General features: G+C 43.6%; 1 protein-coding gene and 1 pseudogene across 4 annotated transcripts in view; one reads left to right on the top strand and one right to left on the bottom strand.

Moving 5' to 3' along the window:
• Positions 1-17,208, bottom strand: part of LOC134337581 (uncharacterized) — a 24,597-nt gene extending 7,389 nt beyond the window's left edge. Inside the window, exons 1-2 of one of the 4 annotated variants that reach the window (XM_063032725.1) lie at positions 17,111-17,208; positions 2,123-2,908 (exon numbers count right to left, since the gene is read on the bottom strand). In XM_063032725.1, coding sequence (XP_062888795.1) covers positions 2,123-2,907 — 785 coding nt within the window. In that variant the 5' untranslated portion in view covers position 2,908; positions 17,111-17,208. Of the gene's footprint in view, positions 1-2,122; positions 2,914-4,620; positions 4,710-15,221; positions 15,292-17,110 lie in introns of those variants that run through there. The other 3 variants (XM_063032724.1, XM_063032722.1, XM_063032723.1) reach the window with 3 other exon arrangements.
• LOC134337197 (sin3 histone deacetylase corepressor complex component SDS3-like) lies at positions 13,242-22,213 on the top strand (annotated as a pseudogene).

Here is a 22,213-nt window from a genome sequence, read left to right as displayed (position 1 = left end):
TCCTGCCACTGCCTGTATGTTCTCCCGTGACCATGTGGGTTTCCTCTGGGTGCTCTGATTTCCTCCCACAGTCCAAAGACTGGTTGGTTGGTTAGTTGGTCATTGTAAGTTGTCCCGTGACTAGGCTAGGATTAAATTGAGGGATTGATGGGCGGCGCAGCCCCCATTAGATTATGACGAGTCCTTGTGTGACTCTATTCCCATTTTCCAGAGCAACCTGGGATGCAAGTCATCTGGCGTGTGGGCCCTCAGTTTAAGAATAGTCAGCCTTTCCAACACATACTGCCTATCATGTTTCATCCTGTTTGTTACATCTACAAATGTTTTGTCAGCATCCTTCCCTCGGCAAAATCATTAAATATTTCAGTCTTGTCCTGTATTTTTAAGTCCATATCACCTTCTTTGACTCTGAAAGGTCTCACCCTACCTCCTTTTACCTGCTCAATTTTACCTGCTCAGTATAAGATTTTGGGGGGTTCCCGTTATGATTAGCTAACATTTTATTCTCACCTTTTCCCTTGCCAGTGTTATTTCCCTCTTCACTTCCTCTTTCAAACCGTTTAATTTAGACTAGTTCTCACCTGATATACCTCAATGTGGGGGCCTGCCTCAATAATTATTGTCCAGAGGCATTTACATCCACTGTGATGAAGTGCTTTGAGAGGTTGGTGATGGAACATATCAACTCCTGCCTGAGAAATGACTTGGATCCACTCCGATTTGCCTACCGGCACAACAGGTCCACAGGAGATGACATTTCATTGGCTCTTCACTCAACCTTGGAACATTTAGACTGAATGTCCATACATACATCAGGATGCTTTTCATCATCTACAGTTCAGCATTCAATACCATCATCCCCTCAAAGCTAATCAATAAGCTTCAAGACCATGGCCTCAATACCTCCTTGTACAACTGGATCCTCAATTTCCTGACTTGCAGACCCCAATCAGTTCAGACTGGCAACAACATCTCCACGATTTCCATCAACCCAAGTGCACCACCAGGCTGTGAGCTTAGCCCCCTGCTCTACTCGCTTTACACTTATGACTTTGAGGCCAAGCACAGGTTCAATGCCATATTTAAGCTTGCTGATGACACCTAAGCAAACTGTAGGTTCTTCAGTCTAACGAACTTAATTCGTAGACTGAATCAAAGGTGGTGATGAATCAGGATACAGGAGGGAGATCGACAATCTGGCCGAGCGGTGCCACAACAACAACCTCTCACTCAATATCAGCAACACCAAGAAGCTGATTATTGACTTCAGGAGTGAGGCTCTGTCATGGGTTCAGAACGTAAATACCTTTAAAAGAAAACACAGTAATGCCTCTACTTTCTTAGAATTTTGTGAAGGTTTGGCATGACCTCAAACTTTGAAAAACTTCCGTAGATGTGTGGTAGAGCGTATATTGACTGCTTGCATTGCGGCCTAGTATGGAAACACCAATGCCCTTGAATGGAAAATCCTACAAAAGGTAATGGATATGGTCCAGACTATCACAGATAAAGCCTTCCCTACCACTGAGTACATGTACAAGGAGTACTGTCACAGGAAAGCAGCATCCATCAAGGACCCCGCCACCATCCTGGCCATGCTCTTTTCTCACTGCTGCCATCAGGAGGGAGGTACAGGAGCCTCAGGAACCACACCACCAGGTTCAGGAACAGTTATTACTCCTCAACCACCATGCTCTTGAAGTGGAGGAGATAACTTCACTCTCCCCCATCTGTGAACTGTTCCCACAACCACACGAGATGAAGGACTCTTCATTTCATGTACTTGATACTTATTGCTTGTTTATTTATTTTTTAAAAATTTCTTTTGGGTTGTCTTTTGCACATCGGTTGTTTGTCCATCCTGTTGAGTGCGGTCTTTAATTGATTCTATTATGTTTCTTAGTCTATATTATATACGCAGATCTGTAAACTACGGTTGTGAATTTATAGTCACATAACCACTGTTATTATGGATATGTAGCATATACAGTTGTGAAGATCTATTTACCATTGCCATATGTTGCTTTGAGGTGTTGGATGTATAGAAGCAGCTTACAATTCATGTTGTGTAACTGTGTTGCACGTTTGTAGTGAACGTTAGGCTTTCACTTATCTGCCTTACCTTGCCTTGTTCGAGTCCCCCATGAAGACGTTCTCATAGTCCTTGTGAGGGGCCCCAGAGGCAGCTCCACGCGAGTCGGCTGCTGTGTCTTTCCAGTCGGCTGTGCTTGCGTACCGCTGTTGCCCCTGGTCCGCCGAGCACACCGACTGCCGTTTGCTTGGAGGTGGCGAGAAGTGAGAGCCGATTCGCGAGCGATATTTCACCAGCACCACAACAACGGTCGCAATGACAACAACAATCAAGATCGGAACAAGGGTGCAGACAAGGATTGAAACTGCGCACTCATTTTCGTAGTATTTGCCCAAATAGTCCGATTCAAATTTGTCTGGTCTAACGCAGGTAAAGTTGTTTAGAGAACTCGTGCAGTTCTTGGACCCATTGCAACTGCCGTATATACCTTCCAAGACATGGCAAGAACAACTAAAGCTGACGTTCATTTTCCTGATAAAACTGAGCGGGATGTTTTCTAGAGGGTTGTCAATTAGAATCAGATCCCTTAACTTTGGTAACCTGTTAAGAAACTCTTGTGGGATTTCCCGCAGTTTGTTTTTCCCGAGATTCAGTTTCTCCAACCCTTGAGTGTCGGTAATGTTAATAATATGTGATATTCCACAGTCTTCTAGTGACAGGCTTGACTGAGAATTAATCTTCAACTTAGACCAGTCCAGGTAGGGGCATGAACAATTAACAGCTTTTCCATTGTTCAATATTTTGACTTCCCCACATTCTGACCCCAGACTCCACTCGATGTGAAGTAGGAACACAGCCACAGTGAAAGTCTTCATCCTGCGCTGGTAAGAGAGAGAAGCTTCTGTTAGGCGCCTAAAAAGCTGACGCTCCCCCGCCCCCCCCCCCCCAGCACGGCATCTCCTCGCATGGTGGCCCCACCCTCAACCATCACTCAGCGTTTGGTTGGCGAGTTTGGTCCCCACCTGCCCCACTAACCAGGGCTGAGGACTGCCTTCACTGGCCCTCTGTACCTCATGAACGGGCAGCATGGCACAGAGTGAAGCCAATGCTCCCTCTGCCAGAGGCATATGAGGCAATTTTATAACTTTAAAATATCCTTAAATATGCTTGAGCTAAGTGGTGTGTTTAATTGACAGAATTACTTTTTTTTAAAAAAAAAAGCTTGATTGATACGCATTTGTGCACTAATGCAGGAACACATCAATTAATGTAGGTGCATAAAAAGGGCCTGAAGGATTGTTGGGGACCCAAGTCACCCCAACCACAAACTGTTCCAGCTGCCACCATCCGGGAAGCAGTACCTACCGCAGCATAAGAGCCAGGACCAACAGGCTCCGGGACAACTTCTTCCACCAGGCCATCAGACTGATTAACTCACACTGATAGAATTGTATTTCTATGTTATATTGACTGTCCTGTTTTGCATACCATTCATTACAAATTGCTATAAATTGCATGGTGCACATATAGACAGAGACGCAACGTAAAGATTTTTACTCCTCATGCGTGTGAAGGATGTAAGAAATATTGTCAATTCAATATAGGTATCAAAGCTGAGGTAAAATATGAAAGAGAACTAAATAGACTTCACCTTCCATGTTCAGCAGATATGAATCTGCATTCAAGTGAAAGGCTTCTCACAAGACCGTCTACCGAATGTGCTAGGAATTGGGAAAATAGGCAACGTCTTTGGAAAGAGAAACGAGTCCAAGACAAAGAAAAAGAACAGAAAGGATTCTGCCATCCTCAGTTCTGATCAACCCACAACAATAACCCTGCTACTCTTTCCACAGATGCTGCTCTGCCTGCCAAAGTCTTTTTTATTTCAGTCGCCTCTCTGCTCTGTCCCCAGAACAGTCACTGTGTAATGCTCAGTTAGTTCTGCACCACCATAGTGCAATGCCCCTCAGCAGTCCCTTCAACAGCACACTGCTCCATCAGCACTGCCCCTCTGACAGCGCAGCGCTCCCTCGGTGCTGCCATTGGGGAAAATGGCTCAGATTTTACACTGTCACTTCTAGGGGCTGCTCGACATTCCAGTTAGACATTACCAACTGAGCCACAGCACAATAGAACAGCAAATGTTTTAAGGGCAGCAGATTGCCAGCCCAAGGAAAGATTACTACTGAGCACTGAGAGGGCTGGTCTATGTCAGACCCAGCAAGGTTAATTAACTGACTTTCAAAGTTCAAAGTAAAGTTTTGTGACTTTTTTTTAAACCAAGATACACATGTGTTACCAATACCACTTTGAGATCCATTTTCTTGCAGGCATTCCCAATATAACAAAGAAATACAATAGAACAATGAAAAAGTAAGCACAAAGACTGATAAACAGCCCAGGAGCAAAAGAAGACAAACAGTCAATACACTGTTGGTCAGCTGAATGGGTAAAACACAACAAATGAGCAAGCATCAACACTGGACACCTTAGAAAGAACAGAGATGAGATGGCTGGCAAGTGTTTAAATTATAATATAACAAACAAAGACCAGCTTCTAAGAAATGATTGCAGTATAGTCTCCTTACGTGGTTCCAGATGAATTCCGTTTCTGACTGCCACAGTTAGCGTGATTGTGAATAGGTCCTCTATTGTTGATTCAGTTTGGGGAATTGGCAGAAGGAAATGGAGCACTGGGGAAGCTGTGGTTGGTGTTGCAAATTTTAGATCTTTGCCATCAATTTCAGGAACCTTTTTTTTAAAATAATCTAACAACAAAAACTGTTCTCAGTAAAAAATGAAATGGTTACAAATGTGGCAGTTGGCCAATACCAGGGTGCAGCTTTGCAGAACCATTATTGTGACAGAATTAAATGTGACAATCAGGAAATTACACATGGAGCTGAGTTGGTAAAATGCATTCCAGTGACCAGTTTAATAAGCACATTTGAAGACAGAATTTAATATTAATGGTAAGATTCTTGGCAGTGTGGAGGATCTGAGAGATCTTGGGGTCTACGTCCATAGGACACTCAAAGCTGCTGCGCAGGTTGACAGTTTTGTTAAGAAGGTGTATGGTGTGTTGGCCTTCATACTTTATTGTCGCCAAATGATTGGTACTAGAGCGTACAATCATCACAGCGATATTTGATTCTGCACTTCCCTCTCCCTGGATTACAAATACTAAATATTAAAATATTAAAAATTAGTAAATATTAAAAATTTAAATGATAAATCATAAATAGAAAATAGAAAAATGGAAAGTAAGGTAGTGCAAAAAAACCGAGAGGCAGGTCCGGATATTTGGAGGGTACGGCCCAGATCCGGGTCAGGATCCGTTCAGCAGTCTTATCACAGTTGGAAAGAAGCTGTTCCCAAATCTGGCCGTACGAGTCTTCAAGCTCCTGAGCCTTCTCCCGGAGGGAAGAGGGATGAAAAGTATGTTGGCTGGGTGGGTTGTATCCTTGATTATCCTGGCAGCACTGCTCCAACAGCGTGCAGTGTAAAGTGAGTCCACGGACGGAAGATTAGTTTGTGTGATGTGCTACGCCGTATTCACTATCATTCATCAACCATGGGATTGAGTTCAAGAGCCATGAAGTAATGTTACAGCTATAGAAGACCTTGGTCAGACCCCACTTGGAGTACTGTGTTCATTTCTGGTCACCTCACTACAGGAATGATGTGGATACTATAGAGAGAGTGCGGAGGAGATTTACAAGGATGTTGCCTGGATTGGAGGGGATACCACATGAGAATAGGTTGAGTGTACTTGGCTTTTTCTCCTTGAAGCAACGCAGGATGAGAGGTGACCTGATAGAGGTGTATAAGATGATGAGGGACGTTGATCGTGTGGATAGCCAGAGGCTTTTTTCCAAGGCTGAAATTGCTAACATGAGGGGGCATAGTTTTAAGGTGCTTGGAAATAGGTACCGAGGGGATGTCAGGGGTAAGTTTTTCCACACAGAGAGTGGTGAGTGCGCGAAATGGGCTGCCGGCAGCGGTGGTGGAAGTGGATACAACAGAGTCTTTTAAGAGCCTCTTAGATAGGTACGTGGAGCTTGGAAAAATAGAGGGCTATGTGCTAGGGAAATTCTAGGCAGTTTCTAGAGTAGGTTACATGGCTGGCACAACATTGTGGGCCGAAGGGCCTGTAATGTGCTGTAGATTTCTATGTTCTATGTTCTATTACGGGCCCAGCAACATGGACCAAACATGTGCAAATGAGATTAGCTCAGAGAGGCATCTTGGTCGGATTGGACAAGTCGGACTGAAGGACCAGCATCTGTGTGTGTCACTCCATGACTCTACCGTAGTAAGAAATGAGTCACTTGGGCCATTTTTTGGACCCAAGAGTCAATGGTTCAATTTAACATCAGAGAATGTATAAAGTATACAACCTGAAATTCTTACTCTCTGCAGACAGCCACAAAACAGAGGGAAAAATAACCTACAGAATGAATGATAGAAAAAAGTTAGAACCCCAAAGCCCCCTCCCCCCTTCCAAGCATGTTTAGAAGCAAAAGCATCAACTCCACCCTACCCTCACTTACTCCAGCAAAACATCAGCAACTCCCCCCCCCCCACCACCACCCACCCTGCAATGGCAAGGCCCCAGAGACCGCGATCTAGGGTCCATCCCAACACTTCAATGTCTCAACAGGCTCTCGCTCACTAACGGGGGAGAGCGAGGTATCACTCCTGCCGCTGAGAGAGGGGATGCCAGCAGCTCGCTGCTTCCAGTCATGCAAGATGGAAACAGGCTTTTCAGCTCAACTGGACCATGCTGAAACTAGTCCCATTTGCCCCCCTGTATGTCCCTTTAAACCTTTTCTCTCACGTAACTGACCAGGTATTGTTAATGTGGCTGCCTCAACCACTTCTTCTGGCAAATCCTTCCATATACTGGCCATCCTCTAGGTGAAAAAGCTTTCTCTCAGGCTCCTATCAAATCTCACCCCTCTCAGTTTAAACCAGAGCCCTCGACTTGAGCCCTCTACACTGAAAGTGTTAATATTTTCAGATTTTTTTCTAACTGCAGTGAAATATGTTTTCTGTTGGAACATCTGGTTGCTTTTCTTTTCTGTAGGACGTTATAAAGGCAAGTGCCTTGATTTTGTTACACTTACATTTCTTCAAGAACCATATCTTTATTGTAAATAAGAAACATCTTGTAAATGAAAAAAAATTAAAGAAAGTTTGGCACAACTGTGTGGGCCGAAGGGCCTGTATTGTGCTGTAGGTTTTCTATGTTTCTACTTTTTGATTCCCCAATGCTGGGAAAAAGACTGAGAATATTGACCCTATCCATACCTTCACAATGTTATACATTTCTATAAGATCATCCCCCATAAGAACATAATAAGAACAAAAAATAGAAGTAAAAGCGGGCCATTCAGCCCTTGGTACCATGCCTACCATGTAATTGTCACAAAGGGGGTGCTGGGAACAGACCCAAATACAAGACACAGACACTGAAGTACAAGGAACAGAACTTGACTAGAGTAGGGACGTGACAGGATTCAGGCGAGGAGCAGGGACAAGTACGCAGACTTGGGCTAGGGAAAGCGGAACCAGGACTAGGAACCATGGACTAGGATACAAGGCTTGGATTCCGAGTCCGAGACTGGACAAGGACCCAGAACATGGGTCTTGCCTCGGGCTCAGACCCCAGAACCAGGCAAAGACATGACATGGCTTGAGGCTGAGGACTTGGGTCTTGAGGCTTGGCTTGAGACTGGGGTCTTGGGTCTTGAGGCTTGGCTTGGGATCCTCGAGGCCTGGGTTCTTGGGTCTTGAGGCTTGGCTTGGGATCCTCGAGGCTTGGGTTCTAGGGTCTTGAGCTTGGCTTGGGATCCTCGAGGCCTGGGTTCTTGGGTCTTGAGGCTTGGCTTGGGATCCTCGAGGCTTGGGTTCTAGGGTCTTGAGCTTGGCTTGGGATCCTCGAGGCTTGGGTTCTTGGGTCTTGAGGCTTAGCTTGGGATCCTCGAGGCTTGGGTTCTTGGGTCTTGAGGCTTGGCTTGGGATCCTCGAGGCTTGGGTTCTAGGGTCTTGAGCTTGGCTTGGGATCCTTGAGGCTTGGGTTCTTGGGTCTTGAGGCTTAGCTTGGGATCCTCGAGGCTTAGGTTCTTGGGTCTTGAGGCTTGGCTTGGGATCCTCAAGGCTTGGGTTCTTGGGTCTTGAGCTTGGCTGCAGGCTGGGGTCTTGGGACTTGAGCTTGGCTTGGGTTCCTCAAGGCTTGGATTCTTGGAGCTTGGCTTGGGATCCTCGAGGCTTGGGTTCTTGGAGCTTGGCTTGGGATCCTCGAGGCTTGGGTTCTTGGAGCTTGGCTTGGGATCCTCGAGGCTTGGGTCTTTGTCTTGAAATGCAGAGACTGATAACTCAGAGACTGGAGCTGAAAGACAGACTGGCAACTGAACATCAACATAGAGCCGGGACTTATCCTTCGACAAGCCAGGACGCTTGGCACAACACAAACATGAGACAGGACAGAACATAGACATAGAGCCAGGACTTATCCTACGAGAAGCCGGGACTCAACTTCATCGCCACACCAAGGTGGAACAGGTCTGTCTGTCAGGTAACGGCAGAACAGCCGGACTTACCCAACAGAGGCAAGGACCAGACAAGACAGATCCCCCCACAGGGCAACAGCTAAATGGCCTGGCTTACCCCATAGAGGCAAGGACAAGAAGAGACAAACACCAAAGAACGACAGACAGTTCCATCTCTGCTCTGGGGAAGCTCCAAATCTCAGTTCGGCCAGCAACCTCAGCTGGCTACAGAAACAGCCAGATCCCTACCTAGCTTGGAGTGGCTGGCAGCCACTCAGCCGGCCTGGGAAACAGCTGAATCCATACCGCAAAGACCACTCCAACGAGTGGCAACAAGGCTCCATGAAGCAGTGGACCTCCAACCAGGCCTAGAGATCACAAATGGTTTTACTAGCCTTCCATCAGCAGGTTGCTCCAAGGGGGATGGACAAGACAAACCAGCAGCCCACACTCAATCCCAAGGCTACTTATATTGCAAGCCCAAAGATGGGAATCAGGTGCCTATGATTAATTCAAACAAGGGACGGCTGGAAGACCCGGAGTCCTGAGTCCACGGACTGGACCGTGAACTGGAATGCGGACTTCACGGACCTGACCATGACAGTAATAACATTATGATTAACCTTTTGCTCCATTGCCCTTTTCCTGAAGTAACCTCACAATCTCTTGATATATATCTGCTGATCTTGTCTTGGATATACTCAAAGACTTGAACTTCTATACCCTTCTTGTGTTGTGCATTCTTAGAATTCTCTACTGTCTGGGTGAAGAAATTTATGGGCAAGACACACAAAATGCTGGAGAAACACAACGAGTCAGGCAACAGCTTTGGAAAGTCAACATTTCGTGCCGACTCCTCATCAGGACTGGAAATAAAGGGGACGGAAGCCTGAATAAGTAGGTGGGAAGGGGAAGGATTACAAACTGGCAGGTGATAAGTGAAACTAGGTGAGGAGGAAGGTGGGGAAGGGGGATAAAATAATAAGCTGGGAAGTGATGGGTGGAAGAGGTAAGGGTTAACTAAAAAATGACAAGGAGCAAAAAGAACGTGAAGGTAATGTAGCCAATAACATAAAAGAATACCAATTTTTTTTCAGATATATAAAATGTAAAAGAGGAGTGAGAGAGGATATCTCAATGTTCCCTCTAAGTGGTGTGCATGCACACATCTTTTGCTACTAGCACACAAAGGAATTTAAACTTCACACAAAAGGTTGTCACCCTCGACCTCGTTGGCATGTTAAATATATTTCATGATCATAATCACATTTCCTTTTCTGGATTCTGTTGCAGACAGAGTTGACAACATGGGGTTTGCGATGATCTGTTTGCAGAGTTTAGAACTGACTTATTTATACTGTTTTTATTAGTGATCCACCATGTCGAATTCCAAAGAAGCAAAGGGCGTGAAGCGCATTCATTTAAAGCGGAATGGCTTACTATCCTTAGAATAGCTTCAGGTTTACTTCTTTTTTTTTTGGCGTGTGCCTGTGTGCTTCTGCACGTCTGTGCATGCATCCGTGATGATGCCTTTTTCACGGCTTTTCCAAGGCGCGGAGCGAGAGAGAGACTGTGTGGCGCACCACTCCTCACACATTCGCAGTATTTTACGAGGTGGAGTTGCGATCTCGACACTCAACCCGGCACGGATGGAAAGCATACTCGGGAGCGGACCCGACTGGTTTCGAACCCAGGAACCTCCGCTCCTGGGTCCGGCGCCGATGTCGTTGCGCCACCAGCCGACCCGCTTCAGGTTTACTTCTACTTGAAAATTCATTGCGCCCATGTTGTCACTGAGCAAAAAAATTGCACAGCACACTGGTCATTACAAATTAGAGGGAACATTGGATATCAGGTATATTTATTCGGGTATATAGTTATTGGGTAAATTTAAAGCAGAGGTTGATAGGTTCTTGGTGAGTAAGAGTAGCAAAGGTTACGGGGAGAAGGCAGGAGAATGGGATTGAGGGGGATAATAACTTAGCCATGATGGAATGGTGGAGTAGACTCGATGGGCTGAATGACCTAATTCTGCTCCTATGTTGTACGGCTGAAGAAGAAAGAATCTGATAGGAGAGGACAGAGGACCATGGAGAAAAGAGAAGGGGGAGGAGTGCCTGAAAGGGGTGATGGACAACTGAGGAGAAGTGAAGGGGTGAGAGAGGAACTAGAATGGGGAGTGGAAAAAGAGAAGAGGGAGAAATTACAGGAAGTTAGAAAAACACATCGATGTTCATGCCTTCAGCACGAACAATGTATTCTCATCTCAGTCTTCTATGGCTGACTGCTCATTCTGAGATTATGATGCTTGGATCTAGACACTCCAGCCAAGGAAAACACTGTAGTACCCCACATCCACCACCTCTCAAAGGAGGCCCACCACTGCCTGGAAGGAGCTTCTACTTTCCAGCCCGTGACCATGTCGGTTTCCCACGGGCGCTCCAGTTTCCTCCCACAGTCCAAAAACGTTCCGGTTGTCAGGCTAATTGGTCATTGTAAATTGTCCCGTGATTAGGCTTGGGTTAAATCAAGGGCTGAGCTCCAAGGGCCAGAAGGGCCTATTCTGCACTGTACCTTAGTGGATAAAGTAGGCATTCCAAAGGTGTATAGGTTAGTAGGTTAGTAGGTCAGTTGGTCACATTGGTGTAAGCGGGTAGCGTAACCTCGTTGGGTCGGAAAGGCCTGTTACTAGAATCAGAATCAGAATCATACCATGCCGTATTTCTAAATAAACAAAAATAATAAATAATTATTATTTACAGCTCTCCTACGGAACGATGTAAATATGGTTGAAAGAGTACAAAGAAAAGCCATTAGGATGTTGCCAGGTCTGGAGGACCTGAGTTCTAAGGAAAGATTGAATAGTTTAGGACTTTATTTCTTGTAACATAGAAGATTGACAGGAGATTTGATAAAGGTATATAAAATTATGAAGGGGTGTAGATAAAGTAAATTCATGTGAGTTTTTTCCACAGAGGTTGAGTGGAACTACAACCAGAGGTCATGGGTTAAGGGTGAAAGGTGAAAGGTTTGTGGGTAGATTGAGGGGAAACTTCTTCACTCAGAGGGTTATGAGAGTGTGGAATGAGCTGCCAGCTCAAATGGTATGTGCAAACTCAGTTTGAATGTTTAAGAGAAGTTTGGATAAGTACATAGATGGTAGAAGTATGGAGGGCTATGGTCCCAGAACAGGTCAATGGGAGTAGGCAGTTTAAGTGGTTCAGCACAGACTAGATGGGCTGAAGGGCCTGTTTCTATGCCATACTTTTCTATGACTCTATAAAAGTAATTGTGTGGACTATACTGCACAATGGCATTGCATGTCTAAAATAAAGTTTTAGATGGGTTATTGATCCAGTTATTAGTTAGAATATGAAACTCACCCTAGGAGCTGAGGTAAATAGCATGGGGGTAAACCAACTTTTAGGGAGAACCTGAGTAAATGCAAGAGGGAAAGGATTGGAGGATTGGCCAAGATGGTAAGGTGATCTGTTGGAACAGTTAGGTGAAAAGCCGAGAGAGAGAGAGAGAGAGAGAGAGAATTTATCCCCCTCCATAAATGCTGCCTGACTTTTTGAGTTCCCCCAGCAAATCCTTTTTAGAATCTATGGAATTTTAGAAGATGACCACCAGTGCACTCGCTATCCCTCAGCTTTATGAAGTGACAGGGAGAGAAGATATCAATGGGGAAGTATTTTGGCAGTGGTGATCATAAGTGAATTAGATTTAGCCAGTACTGAAAAGATAACCCAGAAAAACAGGGTTTAGATTAGGATAAGATGGCCCAACTGTGCATGTCAGGTGTGTTTAGCCATGAACTATAGAAGTTTGAACTGGGTCTGATGCTGCAGGCAGAGGTTTATGAGAAAGAAAGAGAGGCAGAGGGGAAGGAGGGGGATGTGGAAAGGGAAAGGGAGAAAATGGTGTGTGTGAGTGCTTGGGTGAGGGAGAGGCCCATTTGTGTTTAAAAGAGTGACAGGTAGAGAATGAGTAAATAAAGGTCAGTCATCCTAGTTTGGTGTGCATGATATTGAAGGAAAATAGAATAATAGAAATCCACACTTAAAGAAAGCAAGTTATAGCTCAGAAACAGCAGAAAATTCTTTGAGAATGTAACAAAGTGGATCAATGACAAGGTGCTGTTCACGTACAGAACGACTTGGGAAACATTTGACAAAAACCCTCACGGCAGTTTGAGCATTAAAGTCAAAGCCCAAAGGATCTACAGAAAGGAGGTAAACTGGATTAAAAATTGGCTCAATGGGAAAATATTCAACAATTTCCAATTCTCATTTCATATTTCTAGTATCCGAACTATTTTTTTCTTTGAGTATCATCTTACCAACAAATCCCAATCCGCTATCCACTCTCTGGTATTAGAAACCATAGAAACCATAGAAAAACTACAGCACAGAAACAGGCCTTTTGGCCCTTCTTGGCTGTGCCGAACCATTTTCTGCCTAGTCCCACTGACCTGCACACGGACCATATCCCTCCATACACCTCCCATCCATGTATCTGTCCAATTTATTCTTAATTGTTAAAAAAGAACCCGCATTTACCACCTCGTCTGGCAGCTCATTAGTCCCACTAGGAGCAACGATTCTGATTGACAAATAACCCAACACACTGAGAAAGCTCAAATAGTTCCAAAAATGAAGCACAGTGAAACGCCAGCGGAGGATAAAGGCCGATCATGGGAAAAAAAGGGTGACAGGAGCGAAGGTAGGACTGATTAGAGATAAAGCTGGGAAGATGTGCCTGGAGGCTGTGGAAGTGAGCGAGGTCCTCAATGAATATTTCTCTTCGGTATTCACCAATGAGAGGGAACTTGATGATGGTGAGGACAATATGAGTGAGGTTGATGTTCTGGAGCATGTTGATATTAAGGGAGAGGGGCTTGTTGGAGGTGTTAAAATACATTAGGACAGATAAGTCCCCGGGGCCTGACGGAATATTCCCCAGGCTGCTCCACGAGGTGAGGGAAGCGATTGCTGAGTCTCTGGCTAGGATCTCTATGTCCTCGTTTTCCACGGGAATGGTACCGGAGGATTGGAGGGAGGCGAATGTTGTCCCCTTGTTCAAAAAAGGTAGTAGGGATAGTCTGGGTAATTATAGACCAGTGAGCCTTACATCTGTGGTGGGAAAGCTGTTGGAAAAGATTCTTAGAGATAGGATCTATAGGCATTTAGAGAATCATGGTCTGATCAGGGACAGCCAGCATGGCTTTGTGAAGGGCAGATTGTGTCTAACAAGCCTGATAGAGTTCTTTGAGGAAGTGACCAGGTATATAGATGAGGGTAGTGCAGTAGACGTGATCTATATGGATTTTAGTAAGGCATTTGACAAGGTTCCACAAGGTAGGCTTATTCAGAAAGTCAGAAGGCATGGGATCCAGGGAAGCTTGGCCAGGTGGATTCAGAATTGGCTTGCCTGCAGAAGGCAGAGGGAGTACATTCAGATTGGAGGATTGTGGCTAGTGGTGTCCCACAAGGATCTGTTCTGGGACCTCTATTTTTCGTGATTTTTATTAACGACCTGGATGTGGGGGTAGAAGGGTGGGTTGGCAAGTTTGCAGACGACACAAGGGTTGGTGGTGTTGTAGGTAGTATAGAGGATTGTCAAAGATTGCAGAGAGACATTGATAGGATGTAGAAGTGGGCTGAGAAGTGGCAGATGGAGTTCAACCTGGAGAAGTGTGAGGTGGTACACTTCGGAAGGACAAACTCCAAGGCAGAGTACAAAGTAAATGGCAGAATACTTGGTAGTGTGGAGGAGCAGAGGGATATCGGGGTACATGTCCATAGATCCCTGAAAGTTGCCTCACAGGTGGATAGGGTAGTTAAGAAAGCTAATGGGGTGTTAGCTTTCATAAGTCGAGGGATAGAGTTTAAGAGCTGCGATGTAATGATGCAGCTCTATAAAACTCTGGTTAGGCCACACTTGGAGTGCTGTGTCCAGTTCTGGTCACCTCACTATAGGAAGGATGTGGAAGCATTGGAAAGGGTACAGAGGAGATTTACCAGGATGCTGCCTGGTTTAAAAAGTATGCATTATGATCAGAGATTAAGGGAGCTAGGACTTTACTCTTTGGAGAGAAGGAGGATGAGAGGAGACATGATAGAGGTGTACACGATAATAAGAGGAATAGATAGAGTGGATAGCCAGCGCCTCTTCCCCAGGGCACCACTGCTCAATACAAGAGGACGGCTTTAAGGTAAGGGGTGGGAAGTTCAAGGGGGATATTAGAGGAAGGTTTTTTACACAGAGAGTGGTTGGTGCGTGGAATGCACTGCCTGAGTCAGTGGTGGAGGCAGATACACTAGTGAAGTTTAAGAGACTACTAGACAGGTATATGGAGGAATTTAAGGTGGGGGCTTATATGGGAGGCAGGGTATGAGGGTCAGCACAACATTGTGGGCTGAAGGGCCTGTATTGTACTGTACTATTCTATGTTCTATGTTCTATCCATCTATGATGGATTGACTTTAATGGTAAAGTACAGACTGTGTACCTGAAAAAGAATGGATTCCCACTGTATAACAAAGTCTTATTTTATAATTAAAACAAAATATGTGGTTTCAGATGGAGATCACATTATGCAGTCTTTCAATTGATTGTAGTAAGAAATATACCTGTATCTGGAAGGTCCAGCTGCTGATGAGTCAATATTTTGGCTAAAACTACACCATGAAGACTCCAAGCAACTCTGTGAGAAGGTGAAAATGTTATTGAAAAGCACAAATCAGGAGATGGATACAAGAACATTTTCAAATCACCAAATATCCCTTGGAGTACAGTACTGTTAGAGCAGGCCGTCCTCAAAAACTGAGTGACCGTGTAAGAAGGGAATGGGTGAGGGAGGCCACCAAGAGACCTTTGACAACTCTGGAAGAGTTACAAGCTTCATTGGCTGAGATGGGAGAGTGGCAAAGAGAAAGCTACTGTTGGAAAAAACTCACATGAAATCGCAGCTAGACTTTGCCAGAATGCATGTGGGAGACTCTGAATTCAGCTGGAAGATGACTCTATGGTCTGGTGAAACCAAAATTGAGCTTTTTGGCCATCAGACTAACACTATGTTTGGGAAGCCAAACACCGCACATCAAAAGCACACCATCCCTACCATGAAGCATGGTGGTGGCTGCATCATGCTATGGGGATGCTTCACTGCAGCACACAAGGTAGAGGGTAAAATGAATGCAGCAAAATACATGGAAATCCTGGAGGAAAACCTGACGCAGTCTGCAAGAGATCTGCGACTTAGGAGAAGAATTGTTTTCCAACAAGACAATGACCTCAAGCAAGAAGCCAAAGCTACACAGGAATGGCTTAAAAATAACACAGTTAATGTCCTGGAGTGGTCAAGTCAAAGTCCAGACCTCAATCCAATTGAGAATTTGTGGTTGGACAAGAAAAGGGCTGGTCACTCATGGATCCCCATTCAATCTGACAGAGCTTGAGCAGTTTAGTAAAGAAGAATGGGGAAAAATTGCAGTGTCCAGATGTGCAAAGCTGATAGAGACCTATCCACACAGACTCAAAGCTGCAATTGCTGCCAAAGGTGCATCTACTAAATACTAACTTGAAGGGAGTGAATACTCATGCAATCAATTATTTCGTGTTTTATAATTGTAACTAATTTAGATCACTTTGTAGAGATCTTTTTTGACTTTTGCATGAAAGAGTATTTTCCGGTGATCAGTGTTAAAAAAAAAGCCAAATTAAATCCACCGTCATTTAATGTTGTAAAACCATAAAACATATAAACTTTCAGGGGAGTGGGGTGAATACTTTTTATAAGCACTGTATATATGTGTGCATGTGTATATATGCGTGTGCGTGCATAATAATAATAGGCATCCGTTATCCTCATGAGACCATGGATTTGCTCCTTGGAAGGTTTCCAGGAGCAAGGTTGTATGGAAGACCAGCAGTTGCCCATGCTGCAAGTCTCCCCTCTCCATGCCACCGATGTCGTCCAAGGGAAGGGTACTAGGACCCATACAGCTTGGCACTGGTGTCGTCACAGAGCAATGTGTGGTTATGTGCCTTGCTCAAGGACACACACACTGCCTCAGCCAAGGCTTGAACTAGCGACCTTCAAATCACTAGACGAACGCCTTAACCACTTGGCCACGTGCCAACACTATATACATGTGCGTGCATATTTAATATATAAGGTGTGTGTGTATATGTATGTATATATATGAGAGAGATAGAGAGAGAGAGAGAGAGAAAGATTATGAACCCATGAATTCATCCATTCTCTGCCTTTTTAAAAATCTCAAATGACTCACTGTTCTTTTTTTTAACCCAAACATCTTGCTGCACTTCAACAGATGAGTAGACACGCAACACCCACAAAATGCTGGAGGGACCCTCAGCCCGAAACGTCGACTGTACTTTTTTCCATAGTTGCTGCCTGGCCTGCTGAATTCTTCCAGCATTTTCTGACTTTTTTTCCATAGATGCTGCCAGATTTCCAGCATCTGCAGATTTTTTCTTGCTGGGGGGTACTCACCTCAGGTTCACATAAAACTTCTTCGTTGCCACTTCTTATGTTGTTAAACTCCAAAACATAAAACTAATTGGAATAAAAACACGGAGCTGGGAGATTCGTGTGCTCAGTGTTGTTTTACTACTTCCGAGGTTTTATGGCTGCTTGCCAACAGCTTTAAGGTGCATTACTGCCATCTTCTGAACTGGAGTGTGGGTCAGGATATCTAAACCTTACATATTTGGATCAAATTCTATATTTAAAAAAGAAGTCCTGTATTTTTAGAAACTACACTATACATTTAAAGCACTAATCCTGTGATCCCTCTGCAAACCAATGTTAATGTTAAATTCCATGATAACTTTAAATCACCCATCCACTCTCTTCATTATATCTTGAACACCTCACCGGTACATGCTTGACCGTTTCTGGCTGATTACAGTATTCGCACCTCTCATTATTATGTTTCTTCATTAAAAACAATGTACTATTTAATCCTGGGTGCCCAAACTTCAATCTTGATTTTATAACCTCCTTCCTGCGTTCCTCGACTATCCGACTTTCTGGATACTATAAAGATGTCTTCTTGTTCTCTCACCATCCCATTATTTTCTCCACGTTTTTGATTTTACCTTTAATAATGTTTTTCATTTCTCCTTTACTCTATTTAAATGTCCACTTCTGTTTGTCTCGTTGCCTCCTTTGCTAATTTGCCTGCTCGCTCTTTCCCTCTAATACCAATACGTAATGGAATCCGTATAAAACATAAACAGAGCTGTATCATTTTGAGTCTAAATAAGGTTTGTATTATCTCACACATCAGAATGTAAATCTTTTAGACTCCCGATTGCTGTGCTTGAATCAGACAATATTACAACTTTTATAAGTTTCACACCCTCTACCCACTGCAAAGTGAACAGTCCAGCTGTCATTCCACCTGTATACACTGAGAAATCATCATGCATTCTCACCTGCTTTTTAATGTTAAAATCAGGCACTACCTGAAGCATTTGTAAATATCTATAATTATTATTCATATAAAATTCAACTATATCTTGATTTTAAATCACTTCTCTAGTTTTCTGTCTCCTTTCGAATAATTTAAGATCCACCTCTGGTGCTTCACACAGCAATGGAGGCAGCTCAGGAAAAAGCAGCGTATCAATCACTGCCTTATTATGAATTCCTGTCCTTTCTGCTTTTCCTTCAACAGTTCATGCAAAACTTCTGATTTTCTTTCTTTCCTTTTTCCAGCATGGATCTAAAGCTGTTTACTTGGATGATTTTCTCCAGACCCTTGTAGGTTTAGCCAATATGTTAACGCAAGCTGTGATCTTCTCAATTCCAGAGGTGTTTCTCCCAACTCCACCTGCATTGTCACCACTGGTGTTCTTATTGCTCCACTGATTAACCTTCATCCACGACTTTGAATTGTATCCAGTTTCCTGAACATAAAGTGTGATGCTGATCAATATACCATACTATCATAGTCCAGTATTGATCTTATTAATCCTATATATATTACCTTCAAGGATTTCCTATCAGCTCCCCATACCTTTCCTATTAAATACCTCAGAACATTTAGCACATTTTACTTTTGGTTATTATTTGCTTAATATTTGTTGACCACATGAGTCATTTATCAAACCAAATTCTTAAAAATTTAAAGGTATCCACACTTTTTAAGTCTATGATATAAAGTTTTAGTTTTTAATTGTTGCTCTCTCCTCTTCTTAGTGAAAAAAATTATTTTGGATTTCATTGCTGCAAGTCTGAATCCCCTTTTCATTGCCTCATCTTCCACTTTAACTATTGCCTCTTGAAGTTTCAGTATGATACTGTAAATTCCACATTCCCAACCCTTTTCCACATGGCTCTATCATCTGCAAATAATGAAACTCCAATACTTCTCTCTCTCTCTCTCTCTCAATTTATCATTATAGCAAATAATAATGGACGAACAACACTTCCCTGAGGGGTTCCATCTTCCACAATTTGCTTACTTGACCAAGTTTTCCCTACTTGCACCATGATAGATCAACCAACTAAAAAATCTTTTATCCAATTTAGCAGTTGACCTCCAATTCTGAATTTATGTAATTTGATGATCAGACCTTCCTTCCACATCATGTCGTTTGCTTTCTCTACATCCGAAAAGACTGCTACTATGCTTTCTTTCTTCAATTGAGCCCTCCTCACCTCATGTTCTAGATGTCAGACCTCCTCTCCTAAATACAATCTGATGTTTAAAAATACTTCATCTTGTTTCAACGTAATATGTCAATCTCTTATTAATCATCTTTTCCATGGCTTTCTATAAATGTGAGGTTAATGCTATTGGTCTATGTACCGTATAGCCTACAGTATAATAAGGGACTACTTTATGCTTTAGTAACACGTCATTGCGCTATTAGGCACGTATTGATCTTTACGTGTGTGTGCTGAGTTCGGATTCTGCCAGTAAAGAACCATGAAATTTAGCTCCCGTCTCCAGCGTTTTTATTAATAGCATTGTTGTGTAAACAGGCCACATACACAACAAATTGGTGACGAGGTTAATGAACCTACATCTTATCGGAACACCGGGTTTTAGCTGATAATGACACTTGGAGGAAGAGCGCAAGGAACGAGCCAAGGAGCTGGAGAAGGAGGCAGAGCGAGGCCGCGAGTCCGAAAGGAAGCAGGAGCACAGCCGGGGTTGGGAATGTCAGGAGACCAAGAGACACAATAGGAGCCGCAGCACATCCAGGCAAGACCACCCCGGCGCTGATCCCCAGGGGTTGAGGGTCTGCCTGCGGAGCGTCAAACACACATCTAGACAGAGTGCATTCGTTGCGCTAGCAAAAAGGACACGTGAGTCAAAAAGAAAACAAGGGGAAAACAGGGCTAAATTAACATAACAAAGATGGCGATGATTGGAACCATTACAGCATTTGATAGTGGCATTGAAGACTGGGCAATTTACATTGAGAGAGTGAAGTTATATTGTGAGGCTAACGGTGTCAATGATGAAAAGAAAGCCAGCATCTTATGTATTATGGGAACAAAAACATACGGGCTGCTACGGAGCTTGTTAACCCCAGAAAAGCCAGCTGACAAAATGTTCAAGCAAATAGTAGACGCTCTCCAACGTCATTTAAACCCCAGACCATTAGTCATTGATTTAAATTTCACAAACAGGTTCAGAGCAAAAATGAAAGTATTTCTGAATATTGTGCTGAATTGCGCAAATTATCAGAACATTGTCAATTTGGAGCTGGTCTATCGGACGCATTGAGAGACAGGTTAGTGTGTGGCATGCACTGTGAAACCACACAGAAGAAGCCCCTGGGTAAAAAAGACCTCACATTAGAGAAGGCGCAGAACATTGCAATATCATTGGAAACAGCAGCACAGGGTGCTTCAGAGATACAACAAAAATCTCTGGAATATGCTACAAATAAAATGTCACTGAACAGAAATGAAGGAAAGAAATGTTACCGTTGTGGGAACATGTCAAATGACCCTGATGACTGTCGTTTTAAAGGCAAAGAATGCAGAAACTGTCGCAAACAGGGCCACATTGCCAGAGTATCCAAAGCTAGTAAACAATGTTACTGTTGTGGGAACATGTCAAGTGACCCTGATGACTGTTGGTTTAAAGACAAAGAATGCAGAAACTGTGGCAAACAGGGCCACACTAGCAGAGTATGCAAAGCTAGTAAACAACAGAAAAAGGACAAAATACAGAGAAACAAGAAGCCCCAGAAAGGAAAACATTACAATGTACACAAAATGGAAGAAAGCAGTTCCGATGAAAACAACTCAGACGAAAGTGAATTGTCTTGTCTGCAGCTTCACAGTGTGAAAGAGACAGATGATCAAAGAGTAACGAGGATCACTCCACAAGTGGCAGGCATGAGACTGAAAATGGAGTTGGACACAGGCTCAGCTTTAACAGTGATCTCTGTACACGACTACAAACGTCTGTTTTACATACCTCTGAAATGAACTAAACTACTGCTAAAGACTTAACATAGGACAGAAAGTGTGTCCGAAAGGTAAAATTAAAGTGACAGTGACCTATGAGACAAAACACAGCAGCTGAACCTCTATGTACTGAAAAATGGAGGACCACCATTGCTGGGATGTGAATGGCTCAGGAAAATCCAGTTGGATTGGCACACCATCAAGGCACTAGCTCGGCAGGGAAGACGTCTACAGCTCTCCTCTCACCCACTGTCAACTATTACAATGACGAGGAGGAGCTAGACAGTGTCGACGATGAGGACAAGCAGTATCCATAGCCGCGACTCAGATGAAGATAGAGAGGATGCAAGGGAGACAGATATTGCCAATAAGCAAGATGATGAAGACTACCTGGAAGTAAAAGAGCAGATGTACCAGGAGAAATTGACATCTCTCAAAAGACAGCTACAGCAGTTACAGGAAGGCACTTTGCAGGAGTATCAGAAAAGGATGAAGAAACTAGATCAACAATACTAGGAAAGAATATGAAATGCAGAGCTTTTTCTGCAACTGGAGACAGAACAAGTGGAAAGGAATTATATTAAAGAGAAGAACGCAGCAGTGAAGGAATTTGAAGATAAAAAGATTGAGTTAAAAGAAAAGAAAAAGATGATTGAGAATGAGAGGCTAACAATGGAACTCACAGGAGATTCTATGGAGGTAAAGCCAATAGTGACTAGGAAACTAAGGAGAAGACCTAATGACCCTGATCCAATTACAGACAAAAGACAAAAATCTGCACGTACGCAGTTACATTACTTGTTCACAGATGAACAGATAATGGAAGATCTGCGAACTCTCAATAAGCTTAAATCTCCGAAAAAACCTGCATCTCCATCTTCTCCTGAGCATCTTCCCAGCATTCCTGCTGAATCACCAGCACAAAGATATGAAGCATGAATAGAAGATGAAAAATTACATAACGATAAGAGGTGGTATCATAAAGGTCAGACTATCTATTTGGAATCTAAGGAGAATACGAAGATTGGCTGTGTAATTAGCTCCATTGGAACAAATGAGATATGGATAAGGAAGACTAGTGATAGCACAAAGGTGCGTATATATCTAGGACAACTGCACAGAGGAGTCTTCATTATACAGAGGCTATCTGCTGCCTAG

Source organism: Mobula hypostoma, chromosome 24, assembly GCF_963921235.1.
Source record: "Mobula hypostoma chromosome 24, sMobHyp1.1, whole genome shotgun sequence".
NCBI classification, from domain to species: domain Eukaryota; kingdom Metazoa; phylum Chordata; class Chondrichthyes; order Myliobatiformes; family Myliobatidae; genus Mobula; species Mobula hypostoma.
The sequence above is the reverse complement of the archived record's forward strand: the minus strand, read 5'-3'. Positions and strand labels throughout refer to the sequence as shown.